The 21,312-nt window shown below is 40.3% G+C and overlaps 1 protein-coding gene across 15 annotated transcripts in view; it reads left to right on the top strand.

Annotated features, from left to right (window-relative positions):
* The window catches only part of ABI1 (abl interactor 1), a 143,028-nt gene that overhangs the window by 91,241 nt on the left and 30,475 nt on the right, over positions 1–21,312 (top strand). For all 15 annotated transcript variants that reach the window (XM_006139730.3, XM_006139735.3, XM_006139739.3 and 12 more), the window contains exon 3: positions 14,907–15,083. In XM_006139730.3, the coding sequence (XP_006139792.1) occupies positions 14,907–15,083 (177 nt within the window). The remainder of the gene's footprint in view (positions 1–14,906; positions 15,084–21,312) is intronic.

Below are 21,312 nucleotides of genomic sequence, written 5' to 3'. Positions count from 1 at the left end.
TGGAGGAGAAGGGATTGCGGTGTGGCCAGCCCCCCTGGGGGTGATCTCTCACTTTCTGTCTCTCTGTCTCTCTTTGTCTTTCTGGTGAGCGCACGTACCCTATAGCAAAAACTTCTCTGAAAAAAAAAAAAGTACACTTAAAAAGAAAAAAGTATTGATAATTTATCAAGTTTACTTCTTAATTTCTGTAATCTTTAACCTATTAGTAAGAAGAGTGTTCAATTTATTTTTTAAAGGTTTTTTTTTACACAGAGTACAAGAGAGATAGGAAGGAGGGGAGGAGAAGGTGGAAGGAAGGGACTAAGGAACCTTATTTTAAAATTTTTATTTATTTTTAGAGAAGGAATGAGGGAGGAAGAGGAGGTGGGCGGGTCATAGGGAACTGATGAGTCTGGTCTTGTTAAGCCATGAGCCACCCCAACCCTCTAGCCTACCAGCCAGGATCATGGGTGCACATGTGTTCACCCAGTGTATTCAGGCTGACCTTGTGTGGGAGCCTGGGCCTTCTCAGGTGGCCCCAGTATGCACAGTGGTGTCCTATTGCCTGTGCCACCAAGGGTGGGCCTCAGCCTGTTATTTATGCTGTTTAGCTTTTCTGTAATCCTTAGGCAGGTGTTATATTTTCAAGCCTTTTTGCCTTTGCTTATACTGTTTCATATGCTTGAATTTTCTATTTTTTTTTTTTACCCTCTCTCCTTCTATTTGACCTGCCAAATATGGCTTGCTAAAGTGAGATTTCTTTCTCTCTCTCTTATTTATTTATTAATTGCCAGAGTGCTTATCTGCTTGCCAGAGAGAGGAAGGAGGAAAGCACTCTCTGGTGGGGCGTGGTCACACCGCAGTGCTTTCTGTTCCATTTCTCCACCCCAGCTGGATCCTGGGAACATGCACCAGACAGGTTTTTCAAGCCGCTAGGGCCAGGATTCAAACTGCAGTTGACCCTGTGATAGCTCATTCTGTGGGACACACTTAACTGTTGTACTACAGGGCCATCCTAAAAATGAGGTTTCTTCTTTTTTTTTTAAGAATGATTTTATTTAACATTATTTATTTATTTTAATTTGACTAGAGAGAGACAGTGTGTGTGTGTGTGTGTGTGAGAGAGAGAGAGAGAGAGAGCGCGCGAGCGAGCGATGTTGCGCGCAGACCACCAGGTACAGGACTCGAACTGCAGTTGGCCATGTGGAAGTCTAGTGCCCTTAACCACCACACCACCTGTTGGCCCTGAGATTTCTTTTATGGGTCTTTTGATGCCACTCCAGGAGTATTAATCATTCTTTTTCTTTGTGCTCTGTTGGTACATTGTATATAATTAAAGATTTAAAAATATATCATATATATTTAATGTATTCAAAAAAGTTGTTTATTTAAAGCAATATTTTTATGTACTCAAAATAAAATATGTTATGACATATGTAATAAAACAAACACCCGTGCATCCTCACCAAAACTAAGAAGTAAGAAACATTCAGTTTGCTTTCTTCTACCTGTGTGCTTCTTGCCACATCCCTCAGGGAATGTTTGTCATTCCCTCACCCTTTAAGCAGTTTTAATCATTTATGTGTGAACCCCAAACAATTGCTGCTTAATTTTGCTGTGTTTTAGTTCTTTTGAAATGGATTCATGCTGTTCAGCGTGGTTTGCTTTTTTTATTCAGCATCGTAATTTCTAAGATTTTTATCTATATGGCATATAAATAGTTCATTCATATTAATGCATAATGTTTCAAGAATAAATATGTTACTTAATTGCATTTGCATTTAATGGATCTGGAATTTTTTTCCCCTGTGATGTAGGGATTCATTTTCAGTGTTTCCATATGGCAAACTAGCTGTTCTATCTAAATAATGTGTTCTTTTCTATTGTGCCATCACTGTACAATACCAGATCTTCTTAAGGAAGAGCTTCTGGGATCTCTCTTCTGTTGTATTGGTTCATTTATTTAACTCTGTGTAAGAACCCTACTATCTTATTTATTATGGCTTCATTATGAATCTCAATAGACAAGTTATCTCCCCTTATAGTTTTTTCCTTAAACCATATGTTAGCTCTTCTTTCTTCTTTGCCCTTCCATACACATTTTGAAACTATGGGAAAACTGTTGAGATGCATTAAATTCATAAAGCAATTTGGAAGGGATTGACATCAGTGCCATGTTGGATGGGAGCTGGTTATTAGGGGGATGTGTGGTTGTGGGTAGTTGGAGTGTGTTGTCCCTGGCTTTGAAGGCCACGTAACTATTTTCAGGTAACTCTTTTGAACTCTTATTTTACTGTTTCCTAATTTCTTCCTTATTTATAACTAGAAGTAAAATATATAATTAGAGGGATAAGCAGGTGGCATGATGGTTAAGGCTCTGGACTCCCACATGACCAACCATGGTTTGAGTCCCAGACCTGGTGGCTTGTTTTCTCACTTTTTCTCTCCTCCTGATTTTTGCATATGTCTGTCCTACAACAAATTTTTAAAAAATAATAAAATAAAATTTAAAAATGGTGCTTAAATAACTATATAAATAATTGGATAGGGGAGAGAGTTTTCTAGAGTTTTTATTCAGGGTATTTAAAAAAAAAATAAGGGAGACTTTTGCTGTAGGGCGTGTGCACTCACTGGAGAGACAGAGGCAGAGATAAAGTGAGAAATCACCCCCCGGAGGGATGGCCACACAAAGTCCCTTCACTTCCATCCTCCTCTTAGGATTTTGGGGGCACGCACACACATGCACCTCGGGATCTAGTACTTGAAATGCGGTAGGCCATGTCAGAGTTCAGGGCCATCACCTCTACACCACCTGCCGGCCCTCACCGGCCCTCAGAGCATTTAAAAATTTTATGAGTAGAATATTTCTTTTAGAATCTTATGTTCTCCATTGCCATTATTCTCTCTCACAATTCTTTTTTTTTTTTTTTTTTGGAGAGATTTTCGCTATAGGGCGCGTGCGCTCGCCAGACAGACAGAGAGAGACATAGAGACAGAAAGTGAGAAGTCACCCCCCAGGGGGGATGGTCACACCGCAATCCCTTCTCCTCCATTCTCTTCTCGGGATCTTGGGCACGCATGCACACGCGCCCAGTGTGAGTTTTAAGCCACCGGGTCCGGGACACGGACCGCGGTCGACTACGTGGGAGTCCAGCGACATAGCCATTACGCTAACTGCTGGTTCCCCACAATTCTTGATATTATTTTTACTTGTCACATTGAGTCTGTCAAGAGAGTTTTCTAGTTGTATTTTATTCTTTCTATTGGTAGATTTTGCTCTTATGTTACCTAGATTCAAAGACCTTGTTTGCTTTGAATTACAGCAACTACAGCAACTGTGTCTTTGTTACTGATCCATATGTTGAAAATACCATATAAATTATTACTGAAATCTATAAAATTATTTTTAAAATGCGAACTTTCTTTAAATTAAAAAAAATTGTGAACATTTGTGTAATTATTTTTAATATTTATTTATTTTTCAGTTTTTTTGTTGTGGTTTTCAAGCCACCAGGTCCAAGACTTGAGCCTCAGTCGGCTATAGGAACCCCAAGCCTTAAACACCACGCCACCTGCTGGCCCCCCATTGTGTAACAAGATGGTTGTTAAACTTTATTGTATTATTATTTGGTGTTTACTTGACCTGGAAGTAGAAGTACATTCTTTGTTAAGCTTGGTTTGATTTTTTAAAAAGAATTATTTTATTTAACTTTATTTATTTTAATTTGAGTGGGGTGGGGGGGAGAGCGAGCGCGCGAGCGAGTGAGCAAGCCATCAGGTCCGGGACTCAGACCAAGGTCAGCCATGTGGGAATCCAGCATCCTTAACCACCACACCACCTGCTAGCCCCAAGCTTAGTTCTTGAGTTTTGTGAGCTTTGAATTATGTAAGATCTTCAGGAATATCCTAATGCCTTAAACGGTGATCCTCTGTCCCCCAACATGTACATTCCAAATTAGTTTTCTGTTTTGATTTTTTTTTTTTTTCAGAGGTTTTTCGCTATAGGGCGCGTGCGCTCACCAGACAGACAGAGACATAGAGACAGAAAGCGAGAAATCACCCCCCAGGGGGATGGTCACGCCGCAATCCCTTCTCCTCCATTCTCCTCTCGGGATCTTGGGCACGCACGCACACGTGCCCGGCGTGAGTTTTAAGTCACCAGGTCCGGGACGCGAACCGTGGTTGACTACGTGGGAGTCCAGCAACATAGCCATTACGCTAACTGCCGGTTCCCTTCTGTTTTGATCTTGTCACTTTCTCCCTCAGGTGCTAACTCATTTTGCATGATCTTTATTTACTAGAGTGCGATTTCGGGTTTCTGTCTTTGATCAAGTTGGTAATTCTGGTATCCATAGCTGAAAGATCTTATTTATTTTTTCAAATGATTTTAAGCCACTAGTACTTACCTTAGGATTATTGTATTTCCAATGTGTCAGGACCTCATGGTTTATTAGGCTGACTTTGAGAAGGCAAAATACTATTGCTGGTGACAAAGCTAGAGAGTTGAATGTAATTTACATTGATCATATTTTGAATACACAATGGGATATGTTTACCGTTTGGTTCTTTTTAAGTTTTGCCATAGGGTGCATGTGCTTGCAGGAGAAAGACAGAGTGAGGGGCAGAGAAAGTGAGAAAGCAACCCCCCCTTTGGGAGGTGGTCATGTCAGAAATCCTTCTCTAATATTTTTGCCTCCTTTTAGGATTTTGAGCATGTGTGCATATGTAGCCAGTGTGTTTTTCAAGCTGCTGGGTCTAGAACTCACACTGCACTATTGGCCATGTGAGATCCAGCTGCCTTAACCACCATACAGCTGGCCGGCCTTGTTCATGTTTTCATATTAATACTTTAGAAATACTTTTATCTGAATTTCAGGGTTGTAGGTTGGGTAGTCTTATAAGATTTAGATTTGGTTAAAATATTTAGTACTTTTTTGAAATTTGTTTAGTTCATGCAAGACAAAGAGGTGGGAGAGAGTTCAGAAGAAAGAGAGAAGAGCACCCTGGGCAGGATTTAGTCACAGCTTATTCCCCTTCACCCGAGCCCTGCAGCTAGTTAGGATTTCGGATGCCCACCCAATGTGTTTCAGATTCACTTGGATCTGAACCCATGGTTGGCCATACGGCTTCTAGTGCTGTAGATCAGCACTCTACTGCCTATGCCACTGCCACTGGTCTTTATGCTTTTTTATATCAAGCAATGTCATAGGTTCTAACATTATCCTATCCCATATTATAAGAGTAAAATGTAATCTTAGTGAGTTAAAGCTTTTGTAAAATTTTACAGCTTGGGGCTTGCTCATGATCTGGTGGCTAAGCAAGCTGGGTCTCACCTGGCCAGTTGCATGATAGGAGTCCTGACCCATTGACTTGAAAGCCAGGTGCTCGTGCATACATACTCAAAATCCTGAGAGGAGGGAAAAATGGAGGAGAAGGGATTGTGGCGTGACCATCCTATGGGGAGTGCTTTCTCCCCTTACTCTACTCTCTCTGATAAGTACAGAAACCCTTTCTCAGATTAAAAAAAAAAAAAAAAATTACTACCAGTAGAGGGAAAAGGTAGTATTCCAACCTAGGTTTCCTGATTTCAAGCTTGCTTTAAAAAAAAAAAAAAAAAAATCATTGAATCTAAGAGTCTTAGGACCACCTAAGGCCTAGGGTGGTCACCTGGGCTTTAGTCTCTCTCAATCTGGGTATCTTAAATTTTGTCTCTAGTGTATTAAGATTAAAGGCTAATTGTCTTTATATGAAACTGCTTCTTTTTCTATCTAAACATACAGGAAAACATGAAAGTAAGGAAATTCAAGTATGAGAATTAGTCTCACTGAAAAAGCTCCTCTGGCTTGGTGAGCATATGCATGCTGTTGTTATACAAATGTTCCAAACCTGTTCCCCTCCTCCTACCCACGGATATTTGCCCACCCTGCCATATGGAAGGTTGTGCATTGCTGCATGGGTTGTGATTTGGACTTCTGTGATTCAGAATTAGGAGATTGGAGAGGAAGTAGATCCAGAAGGGATTTTTTTTCAAATAATTTAAAATAGTGTCCTGAATAGTTCTGCAGTGTGAGGGCAGAAGGAAGGGCTTTAAAAAAAAAAAAAAAAGAAAGAAAAAGATTTTAAGAGAGTTTTGGACTCTATGATGTTTGAGAAAAATAAAAAAAGAATATAAGCCTGTTTTTATTTTTCTTATGAAAACTGGAGACCATATGGGATGCCCTTTTAATAGGGTTGAAGCAGGTGAGATATAAAAAATTTTTCCATTTTGTTTTTCTCAAGTTTACTTTTTTGGGTGAGGATCACCATAGCTACACTGTAGAGAACATACTGGGAAACAGCCATGTTGGATGCAAGTTTACCAGTGAGAAGGCTACTGCAATAAGCCAAGTTTAGATAATGATAGTAGACGGACTAGGATGGAAGTGTTGATGGATTTCTTGTATTTAAAGGTAAATGTGACAGGATTTAGTGATATAAAGTAAATGCTAGATGCCCAACTTAGATAACTTAATCAAAAACTGACATAGAAACACTGAAATACTGCTGAAAAGACTGTCTACTTGATTTTGGCCATATTCACTTTGAGGTATTGTTGAAATGTCCAAGAGGAATGTCAGTTCTGTGTACGAATCTGCAACTCAGAAGAGAGGTCTTGAATAGATATAGAAAACTTTGTGTGTGTATAAATGGTCATTTAAGCCTAAATGTTAATGAATTTCCAAAGGAGAGATTATAAAAAGGCAAGTGCCTGGGACTAAACCCGTAGGCACTGCATCTATAGGATGGCCTTGCAGAGGAGACAGGGAATGAGTGTTGAAAGCAGGTGAAAACTAACCAAGGTGAACGTTAGTTCCTTTCAGTTTTCAAACCTTTTAGTTTTCCCTTCCATGGAGTAGTTATGGATTCCTAAACTTAATTCTTCGGCAGGAAGAATTTAGAATTTGGACTGGACCTATTAGAAAAGAAAGGAATTTAAATTTTTTAATACAGGTATTAAAAAAAAAAAAACAGGAAAAGTGGCTTTTTATATTTTGTGACATCAATGACTCTGTAATCCTCAAAATTACTGGGACCAGCAGTTGACGTAATGGCTATGTTGCTGGACTCCCATGTAGTTGACCACGGTTCAAGTCCTGGACCCGGTGACTTAAATTCATGCCAGGCGCGTGTGCATGCCTGCCCAAGATCCCAAGAGGAGAATGGAGGAGAAGGGATTGTGGTGTGGCCATCCCACCTTGGTGGGTGATTTCTTGCTTTCTGTCTCTCTTGTGAGTGCATGTGCCCTATAGCAAAAACCTCCCCTCCCCCCCAAAAAAAATACTGAGGGAGTAGGTGATGGTCAGAAGATAAGAATTGTTACTAAGACCCACGAGAAGTCTGAGATTTTTGTACACCAGGCCTGCCACAAGTTAGCCTGCCACAGTTTCATAGGTACTGGTAGAAGATATAAGACTTTTAGATCAGAGGTATAAGGCTTTAATATTCAAGAAAATAGCAGGAGCCAGAGTGTTAACAGCTGTGCTTCTTTCCCAGGTCCCAACAAGCTTCTTAGAGGAACATGAAAAAGACTGGGTGATGCCTGTAGTAGATAGATGCCTCCCCTGTAATGCAGTACAGTCTATTACAGGAGAGGAACCTCCAGGTTACCTCCAGGTTAGGCAACCCAGGCTTTACCTTTACTAACTATTGGTAGTAAGCCTACCTGACTTTTGCCCTGGAGGGAGATGACATCTTTGTTGTAATAGTAAATAAACCTGCTCTTTGGTCTGAGGGAGGCACTGATTCTGCTCTTCAAGTCTATTCCTTATACATACTTTAATAAGATGGTATAGAACAAAGGGAATACTCTGCTCATAAGATGTTCAGAAACGTGACAGACCTTGTATAATTGCTTTTCAACAATACTCATCTCTCATTTCTATACTGTCTTGGCTTCTGATAAATTTTCCAATGAAGGGACCCAGGTGGGGTGGTGGTTAGGGCGCTGGACTACCACATGGCCAACCACGGTTCAAGTCCTAGACCTGGTGACTTGCTTCTTCACTTTCCCTTTCTCTCCCTCCCCTACTGTATGATGACAACGACAAGTTTAATAATAATAATAATGATAAAATGATTAGTTTTTAGAATTTCCAATGGAAATCCAACAAGAAAATCCAAGTAATCTAGAATTAAATTTGAATCTCCAAGGCCACCTTTTGGCTTGGCTGCCACCCGAGGGAATAGTAGTCAGGCCAACTTGAGATTTTCATTAGGAGAAAGAAAGTAGCTTCCATACTCATGAATGGTCAGGACAGAATCTGAAGTTGCCAGTGGGATATGATCTCTTCCTTGGAACAGCCACATTCACTTATCAAACTGATTTTTTGTTGATTTAAAAAGTCTTTTAGGGGCTGGTAGCTGTAGTATTGTAATTAAGTACTACATAGATGAAACTGGTTTCCACATGGTTGACCAGGAGCTCCTGACCCTGTCAGCTTGGAAAACACTTGGGTGCCTAGAATCCTGATGGGATGGAGAATGGGGTAAAAGGGTTGCGATGAGACCAGGCTCCATTGGGAGTGCTTTCTCTCCCTACTTCCTGCCTTCCCCATACCTTCTTTCACTTTGTGTATGTGACCCTGGCATTTAAAAAAAAAAAAAGAAAAAGAAAGAAAAAACTTTTTAGAAATTAAAAATAATTTATTAAACTTGTAAAATACATAAGACATCACCAATTTTAAGTGTGTAGTTCAGTAATGTTAAATATAAAAACAATATTGTATAACCAATCTCTGGGAATCTTCATCTTATGGGAGTGAAACTCTATACCCATTTAACAGTAAGTTCCCATTGCCATACTACTGGCAATCACTGTGCTTTGGCTCTGTGAATTTGATTACTGTAGGTACCTCAAATAAGTGGAATCATACTGTATTTGACTTTTGGGACTGGCTTATTTTACTCAAAATAATGTTCTCAAGGTTCATCCATATTGTAGTATGGGTCAGGAGTCAGGATTTTCTTTTTAAAAAATAATTATTTTCATTTATTAATATTATTATTATTTTTAAACTTGCTATATATGTACTTACCAGAGGGAAACAGAAAGTGAGAAAGGAAGTGAGACAGCAAGCTGCCAGGTCTGGGACTCAAACAGTGGTCAGGCATGTGAGAGTCCAGCGCCTCAACCACCATGCCACTTGCTGGCCCCTAGGATTTTCTTTTATAAGGCTGAACAGTACTGTGTTTATGTTTATACTGCACTTCATTATCTGTTGATGGACATTAGATTACTTCTTGCTGTTGTTAATGATGCTGTTAGGAGTCCCTGTTTTCAGTTCAGGTATGTATATACCTGGAAGTGTATATACCTAGAAATGGAATTGCTAAGTTATATGGTAATTTTATTTTTAATCTTTTGAGAAACCACTATATTGCAGTCCCCAGCAGCTGCACCATTTTATATTCACACTAGCAATGCACAACAGTTCTGGCTGCTCCACATCTTCACAAACATTTAATATTTTCTGTTCCCCTCGCCCCCAGTAGTAGCTATCCTAATGGGTATGTGGTTGTATCTCAATTTGGTTTTGATGTGCATTTCTCTAATGATAAATGATACTGAGCATCTTTTCACATGCTTATTGACCATTTGCATATCTTCTGAGAAATGTCTATTTAAGTCCTTTACTCATTTTTAAAACTGGGTTTATTTTCTTACTGTTGAGTCTTTTGGGTTGATATTTAAGGAGGTTGTTCTAGCACTTAGCAGTTTAAGATGCCCGTGGATGTTAGGGAGTATGAAAGGCCAAGTAGATTTGACTAAAAGTCCATTGTTGAGTCACTTTTGTGGTTAAAAAAATGCACACCAATTGTCAGGTTGCAAATAGTGTGGAAAGTCAAAAACTTGACCCAGGTTAGCGTTAAGGGCCTTAGTGAGGTGGCTGGAGTCAGTTGATTGGACTGGAATAGCAGTATCATGCCTTAAAAAAATGTTACCAACCATGAGGCCCCTCTGATAGCTTGAAGAAAGTTTTCTAATATCTGATGTAGCCAATTTGCCATCAGCATGTGATGTATTCATTAGTTTTCTCTCATCCTGAGACAAGTGGGTCTTTTTCTAGGACTTGAACGTCTGGGACAAAGTGGTAACCTCTTCACTGGGAACATAAAGTGTTTTACTTTGTCTTTAATCTGTGATCTACATGTGCTGCTGTGTCTGGTAGGATGATGGACTGGCAGCAGTGGTGGCAGTCTGGATAGTGAAGTCTTGATCAGGGCCTTGATTCTAGTTGATCTCATCAGACAGTGAGCCGTTACCATGAACATCTGTATTAATGATCCAAATGGTTCGATTTGCAACTAGTTACTCTCCACAGTTAATGGACTGTCTTAGTATGTCATTTTGTAGTCTTCAAGTGGCAGACTAAACAGTAAACAGTAGGCCATGGATAACAGCTGAGAGTTAGTAAAATAAAACAAGGTTTTCAAGGGAATGTCGGCCAGATCCGTGAGAACATCCTTGAGTTCTGCCCACAGAACACAACAGCCACACCCATTTTCAGTTGTAGCTGGCACTGGAATGGAACATCGTAGCAGTCCATTTACACCACAGAATTTCTACTTAGTTGAATCGGTAGTGAGCCAGGCCTAGGCATTTAGGGAACCTCTGTGCATCAAGAGCTCATTGAGCCAGCAGCTTTGGCTTGGGTGGCAGAATGGAAAATCAGATTTCCCGGAAGGGATAGCTGTTCCTCTTCATGTAAAGCTGAGACACCACAGGGACCAAGCTGATTGGATTCCTGAATACACACTTTGCATATGGTAAGAGAGGCTCATGGGTCTTTCCCATTTTGTTAGTCATTGAGTTCAAGTTGATCCATTCCAAGTGGGAATCTTTTCAAAAGGAACATAGCTAGCAGCTGTGTCAGGGATGAATTGACTCCACTTCTAGTGGAGCCTGCTTCTCTTACCAAAGGCTTTAGTCAATAAAGTCATCCATGCACAGAGACTTTCATGCAAAGTGGTTATGAGGATTGTATGGTCCTAAAAGTACTAGTGTTTTTCTTCTTGGGGATTTCTTTCTTTTTCCTGTTTTAGGTTTTTGCTATTGGACATGTGCACTCACTTGAGAGAGACAGAGAAGGAGAGAAGGAAAGTGAGAAATCACCCCTTGGAGTTGGCCATGCTGCAACCCCTTCTCCTCTCTCCTTCAGGTACTTTGGGCACACATACATGTTTGCCTGGCTTGATTTTTAAGCCACCTGATCTGGGATGCTAACCACAGTCATTCATCTGGGACCTCAACCACTATGCTGCTAGCTCCTTTACATGGACTTTTCTGAGAAGTGAGCATAATCTGGAAATTATGAACATTCACAGTGTAGCATATAAATTATTGATTCCAGCTATATACTCAGCAGGGAAAGTTGGCAACGGAAGTATATTGAATGGGTCCAAAGAGCCCCACCCAGAAGATCACACTAGCCTCCCTTGCCCGCTGTGAACCTTTTTGCTGTTACCCCTCCACAGGATAGATATGAAGGCCGCTTGGGCCCTTATATCCAACAGAGGCATTACATTTTGAGTCCACCTCTTTCTCAAAGACATTTAACATAGCAAGGTGTGCTTGGTCTTCAATATCCTTTGGGAATGTGGAAAACTCAGACCTAGTCCTAATCATCTTTTTCTTCCAAGCAGCTGAGGTTGAGGATGGGGGAGGTTGGACGAGTGCAGGTCCACCATACCATAAGCAGGTTTTGAGTGATGCTGAAACTGTATGCCGATTGGCCAAGCAAGCCTGCAGTGTTTTTGGTTCACCCCAAACCCTATATTCTGTGGCACGACCATTATTACCAACATAATTTCTGTCAGGGAATACTTTGAACAGTTACACCCACGTTGCTTTTGATGGGTGAGATAGGTTTTGTATCCTTTGGTTGACTTGGGCTTGATTTGCACAGTGGCATCATTGTTTTTAGGAGCAGGCTATTTGTTACTCAGTTGTCAAGATAACATCTCTTAAATTTTGTTTTATTTCAATACAAGGGCTTGGGGAACTTTCCAAACCCTATAAGGCCAACAACTAGAATTATCTAGATTCTTTGAGCTAGTTTGTCATTCTCTTGGTGAATCATCTTCATCAGTGTCTAAAGCCCAATTGAGCATAATAAGATCCCAGTGCACTAGTTGGTGCCCAATGGAGTTTGTCTCAAGGGCTTTCCCCAAGAGGGCTAAATTTGTCTTATACCAAACAGGACCCACTACTGAAAAGTGCTGAGGCCCTTTACTCTCATCTCAACACGACTGAACGTTGACAAGGTAGACAGCAGGAGGAGACGAGCACTAAGATAGCCAGCTGTTACCATTCTTCAACATGCATTACATGCCCTGCCCCTTCGTCTTCTGAACAGATTTAACAAAAGCTCTTAAGATTTGCCTCACGCTACCCACAGTGGTTGCAAACTTTTCTCTTTTCACACTCAGTGTAGATGCGTGTCTCTGTAACTGTTATCCAAAAGGAGACAGAACCTTCGGTGCTCTCCTCTCCCTCTGCCAGACAAATCTTAGTACTAGTCATTTATGAGGGCAAACCTGTCAAGGCTGTCAGTATGTTGAGGCAGTCCCTTTGTGTGGTGGCTTATTGGCAAAACCAGGGCATCATTTAGGCTCTGATTTTTGAATCTTTCTACTTACTGGCATTCAGACTGAAAATACTTCCTCACTTCTGTCTGATAAACAGTAAAGTGGAGGGACCATTCATTGCCTGGCTGACGATACACTTTGGTCAATATTTTTATTATTGATCTTCATGGTTTCCTCTCAATCCCTATTAACTGCCTTTTCCTTCCATTTCTAGAAAACTATGTCTTTGTCACCATTCTGTCCTCATTGCCAGAACTGTTAAAAATTATAAAGGGTCTGAAATTTTACCCTTGTACAGGCCAGCAAGTTAGCCTGTCCCAGTTTTATGGATCCTGTTGGAAGACATACTTCTGGGTCAGGGAGAAAGGATATCATTACACGAGATGATAGCTGTAGCCCGAGTGTCAGTATTGGTGCCAGATAACTGAGCCCCAGGTTCCACAGGGTACTGCAGAGGGAGCCAGATAATACCTGCACACAAAGTTGGGTATGTAAATGGAAGGGAACTCCCAGCTTAGGGAACCACATTTTTCCCCCTTGTTTTGCTATAGGGAGTGGAGCTCACTGGAGAGAGAGAAAGTGACAAATCATTCCCCTTCTCCTCAGAAGGGATGACCACATTTCAGTCCCTTCCCCTCCAATCTGCTCTTGGGATTTTGGGCACACATGCCTGGCTGCTGGCTCCAGGACTCGAACCACACAGTTGTCTCTGTGGCTTCCAGCTGCCTACACGTCACCTGCTGGTCCAGAACCCGATCTCTTTTAATGAGTAGTAACCTCATTTATGAAGTTTACTCAGTGGGTATATTGACTTTACTGTATTGGATATTAAACAAACCTACCTCTTACTTTCCAAGGAGACACTGTATCTTCTAAGATTCTCTACTGTACAGACGTACTGAACAAATGTAGTTAGCACATCTTACAAGATATGGACACTGATGGAGAGGTAGCTCCTTCCACCATGTTTTGGAGCTTGAGAAACATTTTTTCCCTCATAGTCAATTAAAACATTCTGGCAAAATAGATTGTTAATAGATTTGTTTAAAGTATAACATTACGCTGTTTATTTTTCCCCAAATGTCTCCTCCCCCACTTTTTGCTTCTTTTCATTCAAATCCTGACTTTTCCCTCACTAAATTGCCATAATTGATTCCTAACTGTTCTCACTGTCTGGAGTCTCACCCTTTGTATTTTCAACATGTCTACCAGAGGAATCCTCTTAAAATGCAGATGTGTCATCATGTCCCTCAGTTTACTGTTAGGACTGAATTTTAATATTTGAGCCGTTGTGTAATTTCTTATGGGCTGACTACCATCTTGTTTTGAAATGTTGGCAGCTAAATAAATTATTTCGCATGTGTGGGACGGAGAGAGAGCAAGTGAGTGCGCACTCACAAGAGTTAGGCAGGCAGGTACCCCCAACACAGTTTTCACACTGTGATCCTCCTCTAGCCTCAACCAGCCTGGATCAAGAGTATTTATGTGCACGCACTGCACGTACAGGGATACTTTGGGATGTGGACGCAGGACCCTCTGATGCGGGTCAACACCATAGAGCATTGTGTTCTGCTGTGCTATTGGCTGCTGTCCCCCACCCCCACCCCCGAAAAAAAGCTTCATTGGCCAGTACTAAGTAGGCTGCACCAAACAGATATATAGGCTGTTTGCTGACAATTTGTAGTCTCTGCTTTTTAAATTTTTCCCCTCTTATACTTTGTCTGCAACATGGAGATATTTCTGTCTTTAATAATTCCCATGTCTGCCTCTTAAACTCTTACTCATTCTTTAATACCTACTCTCTTTACTCTTTGGGTGAACCCTTTTCAGCCTGTTAGGTGTCTTGCTCAAATACCATTAATGGTAATTTCTTATAAACTGCGTGTGTTACTACGGCATTACCAAATTGTGTTATAATTACTATTATTTCCCTATCTACAGAAAATTTCCTGTCTTCATTAAATGAAGTATAAGCTATTCAGATTAGAACTCTTACTCTCTTCCCCACACACCAAGTATTTAGGAAGGAAAATTGTTTTCCTGAGAATTGCCTTAGAATCAAATTCATGAAGTTAGTTAACACTTTTAATCACTTTTAGATATTCCCAGCTTTGAGCCTTGAAGATATTCATCAGCCTTATTTTTTACTTTTTGAAGGGAAAGATGTAGTATTCATTGGGAAATAAGCCTATGGTACAGACATGGCCCAACCTATTCATGGTCCAGTGTGTATGGGCATCACACATACTATTTGCTATGCCAAATCATATTTTCTTGCTTTGTTCACATTTAAAATATAGACCGTGGATATTCATAAAGAGAAAGTGGCTCGAAGAGAGATTGGTATTTTGACAACAAACAAGAATACATCAAGAACTCACAAAATAATAGCACCTGCAAATATGGAGCGCCCTGTAAGGTATATTCGGAAACCTATCGACTACACGGTTCTGGATGATGTGGGCCATGGTGTTAAGGTAAGGATTTTGTATTTCATGAACTTAAACTAATTTGTATATCTAGTAAATATTTTGGGTAGGAAATATAGTGGTAAAGATACCTTTCTTAATGAGTATATTCTTTTTAACTAGTAATAGTGTTATCAATTTTATAAAATATTTATTTAGTATTAGTCATGTGTTTTACTAAATTTAGGACAGAATTTTACCAGTGGAATAGACTATATTCAAGAAGATATTAAAACTTGAAATGGCAGTTCATTAAATAAGCCATTTGAATTCTGGAATAGTATTGTAAATTAGTGTTGTGAATACTGTGACTTACTTTCACTAACAAATGAATATTTTCAGTGAAAAATCTATATACTTTTCAAAAGTAGTTTAGAAAATAATTTATAAGTACTGTCAGCCTTTTACTATGAAAAATGTGTATATATTTGTGTACCCATGTGTATACAGATGTTATACACCCATGTGTATACAGCAATTCACAAAAAAAAAAAAGGGAAAATAAGAAAATGAAGTTGGCACAGGCAGTAGGGGGCAATGCAGCATGATGCTGGAGACCATGTGGTAGAGCTTGGTCCTTGGTCTGCTTCAATACACTGGGCACACCCACCGTCTTGAAGGTCTACTGGGCTGGGTGAAGAATTGTGGTGTGAAGAATCCATTGAGGGCTTCTCTCCCTCCCTCCCCTGCCCAGGAAATAAACTTGAAAATTATGTAATTTTGTTCTTCTAACCTCCTTCTAAAAAACACCAGGGCTTAAGAAAAGAGATTGTTTGTTGTCCACATCCATTTTTTTTTTTTTTTTTTTGGAGAGGTTTTTTGCTATAGAGCATGTGCACTTGCCAGACAGACAGAAAGAGACAGAGAGACAGAAAGCGAGAAATCACCCCCCAGGGAGGATGACCACGCTGCAATCCCTTCTCCTCCATTCTCCTCTTGGGATCTTGGGCACGCATGCACATGCGCCTGGCGTGAGGTTTAAGCCACCGGGTCCGGGACGCAAACCGCAGTCGACTATGTGGGAGTCCAGTGACATAGCCATTATGCTAACTGCTGGTCCCCCACATCCATTTCCAAACATAGCAGAATTAGGTGAACCTGAAAGCTATCTGTAGTCTGTTCATTTTTGGACATTCTTGCATCATTTTGTAGGCATCTGGAAAGACCTAAATTATTAAAAAAAATTTTTTTTAAGAATTATTTTATTTAACTTTATTTATTTATTTTAATTCGAGGAGAGAGAGAGAGAGAGAGAGAGAAAGCCACCAGGTCTGGGACTTGAACCATGATTGGCCATGTAGGAGTCCAGTACCCTTAAACACCATGCCAACCACAGGCCACAAGACCTAAATTCTTTAGCCATCTCTTCTCAGGATTAACAATTCCACTGAAATATAGTTCCTTTCCCAGAAGACTTATTTTAATTCTTGTCTTTAGAATATTTTAAATTATACTTCATATGAGGAAATGCTCAACTTATCATAAGGGAGATGCAGATTAAAACCACAATGAGATACTATCTAACCCCTTTCAGAATGGCAAAGATTAAAAATACAAAAAATGATAAGTGCTGGCAGGTTATAGTGAAAGAGGATTTTCTACACTGCTGGTGGGAATGTAAATTGGTCCAGCCACTGTGGAGAACAATATGGAGGTTCCTCAAAGACATACAAATAGAACTATCATATGATCCACTACTCGGTGTCTACCCAAAGGCAGGACAGTACTCAGTCGGAAAAGCGCTTGCACTTCTATGCTTATTGTGGCATTATTCCCTGTTGCTAAGACATGGAACCAACCTAGATGTCTATGAACAGAAGAATGGGTTGAAAAGTGTGGCACATTGACTCCATGGAATACTATTCAGCTATAAGAGACAAGACTCTGGCATTTGATAGAAAGTGGACGAGAGTGGAAGATTTATCGCTGAGTGAAGGAAGTCAGGGTATGAAAGAGAAACATTGTATGTCTCCACTAACATGTACTCTCACACTCTATGGTAGAAACTGAAAGATTGGAAGGCATAAACACTTGGCAAATAGTTATGGACACTGGAGACAGTGTGGAAGGGGGTGGGTGAAGGGAAGAGTGTAGAGAAGAAAATAGGGAGAAAAATAGAGAAGTAAGACATTTGTGAGACACAGAAATGGTTTATCACATGTTGATGATACTGTATTGATACTGTATTGATGATAGTATTCTCAACTGGCCTGGTCTGAGGTGTATTTCATGTTGGATAAATTCTCTCTGAAAGCCACATGATGTATAGTGATTGAATGTATAAAAAATAATAAATAAAATTTTAAAAAAGAATATTTAAGTTATTTTTAAGGTATCAGCTGGAATCTTAAAACTTTTCCTCTAGTCGATCTGACTGGTGCTTTTGCTTAGTCTGTTGCATTCTGTATTTTCTGGGGGTACTAAGCAGAGTAACAAGTGACTGAGGTGTGTAGCTAACAACATTGACCTTTTATTCTACTCATCCCTGATACTGTTGGAAATAGCTTTCACTTTCATGTTTAGAAGTTTTAGATAAAGTTGATAAACTTTGCAGATACAGAGGAGACTACTAGTAGTTTCTTGTATTTTTATTCTAGGCTTGTGGCAAGGGTTGTATAAGAGCTTAAATTCAATTTTAATTTAAGATAATTTGACTGGATTGATCTATAAAGTTTGAATTTTGAGAATCTGGGAAAAGCTTCTTTTGTATTATTACCTGCTTTGGAATGTATATATATATATGTGTGTGTGTGTGTGTGTGTGTGTGTGTGTGTAAATATGTATATATATATAAAATAAATGTGTGTGTATGTGTAAGTGCACCCGTGTGTATACACACACATGCACGCGCACACACACACATACACTCTTTCTCTTTTCTCCCTTTTGCCTCATCATTTTTCTTCTACCAAAGCAGTACACACTCATTAGAAAAAAAAAATCCTGTCATTATTTTAGAAGTGAAAATCCTCTATTATCTCATCCCCCCCAAAATAATTGTGTGTGTGTGTGTGTGTGTGTGTTTGTCTTTTTCAGAGGGGATGTGTACTCACAGTGGATATGGGGAGTTAAAGCACCCCTAAATGGAGCATGGTCATGCTGTAGTTGCTTCTCCATTTCTCCATCCTATCAGGGTTTTAGGTGGACACATCCTAAGCATGTTTTTCAAGTTATTGGAGCTAGGATTTGAACCTCAATTGGTCATGTGGAATCCAGCTAAGGGGCTAGCCCAATAATAATTCTCTTTAACAGATTAAGACAATACTTAGCAGAGTAGAAGTTGAATCCAATTTTATAAGGAGTTTTTAGGTAACAAAATGTAACTACTTTTTCATGTATGTTTATGTAGGAGGTGCAAATGCAGCATAACCTATGCTAGCAGTATATGGATATGAATTTCAGTTGTCTGCTTTCCAACCTTAAATCACATGGGACACACTGGAATTTTAATTTTGCTTTTAATTTTAAAATTTTTAAAAATTGTTGTAAGCTATGACATAAAATTTACCATTGAAACTGTTTTTAGGCATACAGTTCTGTGATATTAAGTACATTCACATTGTTATGAGCTATTTTTAAATCTGTTTTTGGCTAGGGGTAAGGAGAATGGGTAACCTGTGAGAACAATATATCTTTGAAGCTGATAATGTGGCATATTCATATTTTGTTTCTGTGGTATAAAAATATGCATACATAAAACCACAATTTATTTCCTCTAGTTCTTTGTATCTAGGTTTTTGCTATAGGACATGTGTGCTCACCAGAGACAGTGAGAGGGCAAGTGAGAAATCACCCCTTAGTGGGGATGGCCATGCCGCATCCCTTCTCCATTTTCCTCCTGAGATTTTGTTCATGCACACACACACACACACACACACACACACACACGTGCCTGGCGTGATTCTGAAGCCAAATATGGGACTTGAGTCACTGTTAAAAACCCAATAGATTATTAATCCCTACTAAACTTATACATACTATTTATTTAATCAAATTCACTAACATACTATTTAAATAAGACCTAGGTAAGGACCAGCAGTTAGCGTAATGGCAATGTTGCTGAACTCCCATGTAGTTGACCGCAGTTCGAGTCCCAGACCCAGTGGCTTAAACTCACGCTGGGCGTATGTGCATGTGTGCGTGCCCAAGATCCCGAAAAGAGAATGGAAGAGAAGGGGTTGGGCATGGCCATCCCCCCCAGGGGGTGATTTCTCGCTTTCTGTCTGTCTGTCTGTCTGGCGAGCGCACGTGCCCTATAGCAAAAACCTCTCCAAAAAAGAAAAAGATTTCATCCTCTCAATCCTGTCATAATCAAATCTCAGCACATGAATTTCTTTGGGACAGACAAACCAGAGCAGTAATAATAATTAACAGCTTTATAGGCTGATTAATACTTTATAAAAGATTTTCCATGTATATGTATTTGTGTTGGTGTGCTTATTTTTAAGACCAGGTGATTTAGGAGAGATTAGTTGACTCTTTCAGATCGGTTAAATTATTCTGAGTTGAGATTAGTTTACTTATGTAGTGATCTAGAACTGATGATCTATCTCTCAGTTATCTTTTTAACAGCACAGACACTAAAGCTTTCTAGTATCTACATAAGAATAATGTTTTAAAAAAATCATTCCAGGGCTGGGACTAGCAGTTGGCCTAATGGCTATGTCACTGGACTCCCATGTAGTCAGCCACGGTTTGACTCCCAGACCCTGTGGGTTAAACTCATGCCAGGCGCATGTGTGTGTGTGTGTGCCCAAGATCCTGAGAGGAGAATGGAGGAGAAGGGATTGCGACGTGGCCATCCCCCTGGGGGGTGATTTTTTGCTTTCTGTCTCTCTGTCTCTCTCTGTATTTCTGGCAAGCACATGCGCCCTGTGGCAAAAACCTCTCCAAAAAAAAATCATTCTGGGGCCAGCAGATGGCATGGTGGTTAAGGCGCCGAACTCCGACATGTTTGACCACAGTTTAATTCCCGGACCTGGTGGCTTGCTTTCTCTCTTTCTTGCTCGCTTGCTCTTTTTCTGTCTGCCTCTCTCTGGTGCATGTGCACTATAGTAAACAAAATAATAATAATAATAATAATAATAAATAAATAAATAAATAAAACTAAACAGTACTTTAAATATTTTTTTATTTTATTAAGCAGAGGAATTGAGCTAGTGAATCATTTTAACAAAAGAACTGGCTTAGCTTTATTGACATTTAACACCTACAGTGTACAAAACTATGATCTACTTAGAGATAGATAGAAGATAGGGAAGAAACAGAATTTTGTTGTTTTAAGTTGTTTCCAGGCAAATGATAAAATTACCCATAAATGTATGAGTGAATTTAAAAAGTAGAATTAAAGTACAACGGCAGAGCCAGCCCATGTTGTGGTGGTAAAGGTGGCTGGATCCCACATGGCAGACTGTGGTTAGAGTTCTGGACCTGGCGGCTTGGAAAACATGTAGGGTGTACACATGCATGTTCAAAATCCCTAAAGAAAGGAGAGATGGAGGAGAAGGCATTGTGACGTGACCATTCCCCATGTGAAGTGTTTTTTTACTTTCCTTCCCACCTCCCCCTGTCTCCGGAAAGCACCCACAAATTATGGTAAATTTTTAAAGAGTAATCCAGCTGGTGGCATGATGGTAAATGTGGCTGGATCCCACATGGCCAACTTAATGCTTTGAGTCCCCAACTGGTGGCTTAAAAAACATGCTGGCTGGGACCAGCAGTTGGTGTAATGGCTATGTCGCTGGACTCCCACATAGTTGTTCGCGGTTTGAGTCCCTGACCCAGTGGCTTAAACTCACGCTGGGCGCGTGTGTGTGCATGCCCAAGGTCCCGAGAGGAGAATGGAGGAGAAGGGATTGTAGCGTGGCCATCCCCCCTGGGGGGGGGGCTGATTTCTTGCTTTCTCTCTCTGTCTCTCTCTCTCTGTCTGGTAAGTGCACGTGCCCTATAGCAAAAACCTCTCCCCCTCCAAAAAAAAGGAAAAGAAAAGAAAAAACATGCTGGCTGGGACCAGCAGGTGATGTGGTGGTTAAGGTGCATTGCACTCCTACATGGTTGACCACGGTTTGAGTCCTGGACTTGGTGGCTTGAAAAAAATCACTCTGGGGGACCAGCAGTTGGCATAATGGCTGGGTCGCTGGGCTCCCACGTAGTTGACCGCGGTTTGCATCCCGAACCCGGTGGCTTAAAACTCATGCTGGGCGTGTGTGCGTGCCCAAGATCCCGAGAGGAGAATGGA

Source organism: Tupaia chinensis, unplaced genomic scaffold, assembly GCF_000334495.1.
Source record: "Tupaia chinensis unplaced genomic scaffold, TupChi_1.0 Scaffold000001_1, whole genome shotgun sequence".
In the NCBI taxonomy this organism is placed as follows: Eukaryota; Metazoa; Chordata; class Mammalia; order Scandentia; family Tupaiidae; genus Tupaia; species Tupaia belangeri.
This window is presented reverse-complemented; position numbering and strand designations above follow the sequence as displayed.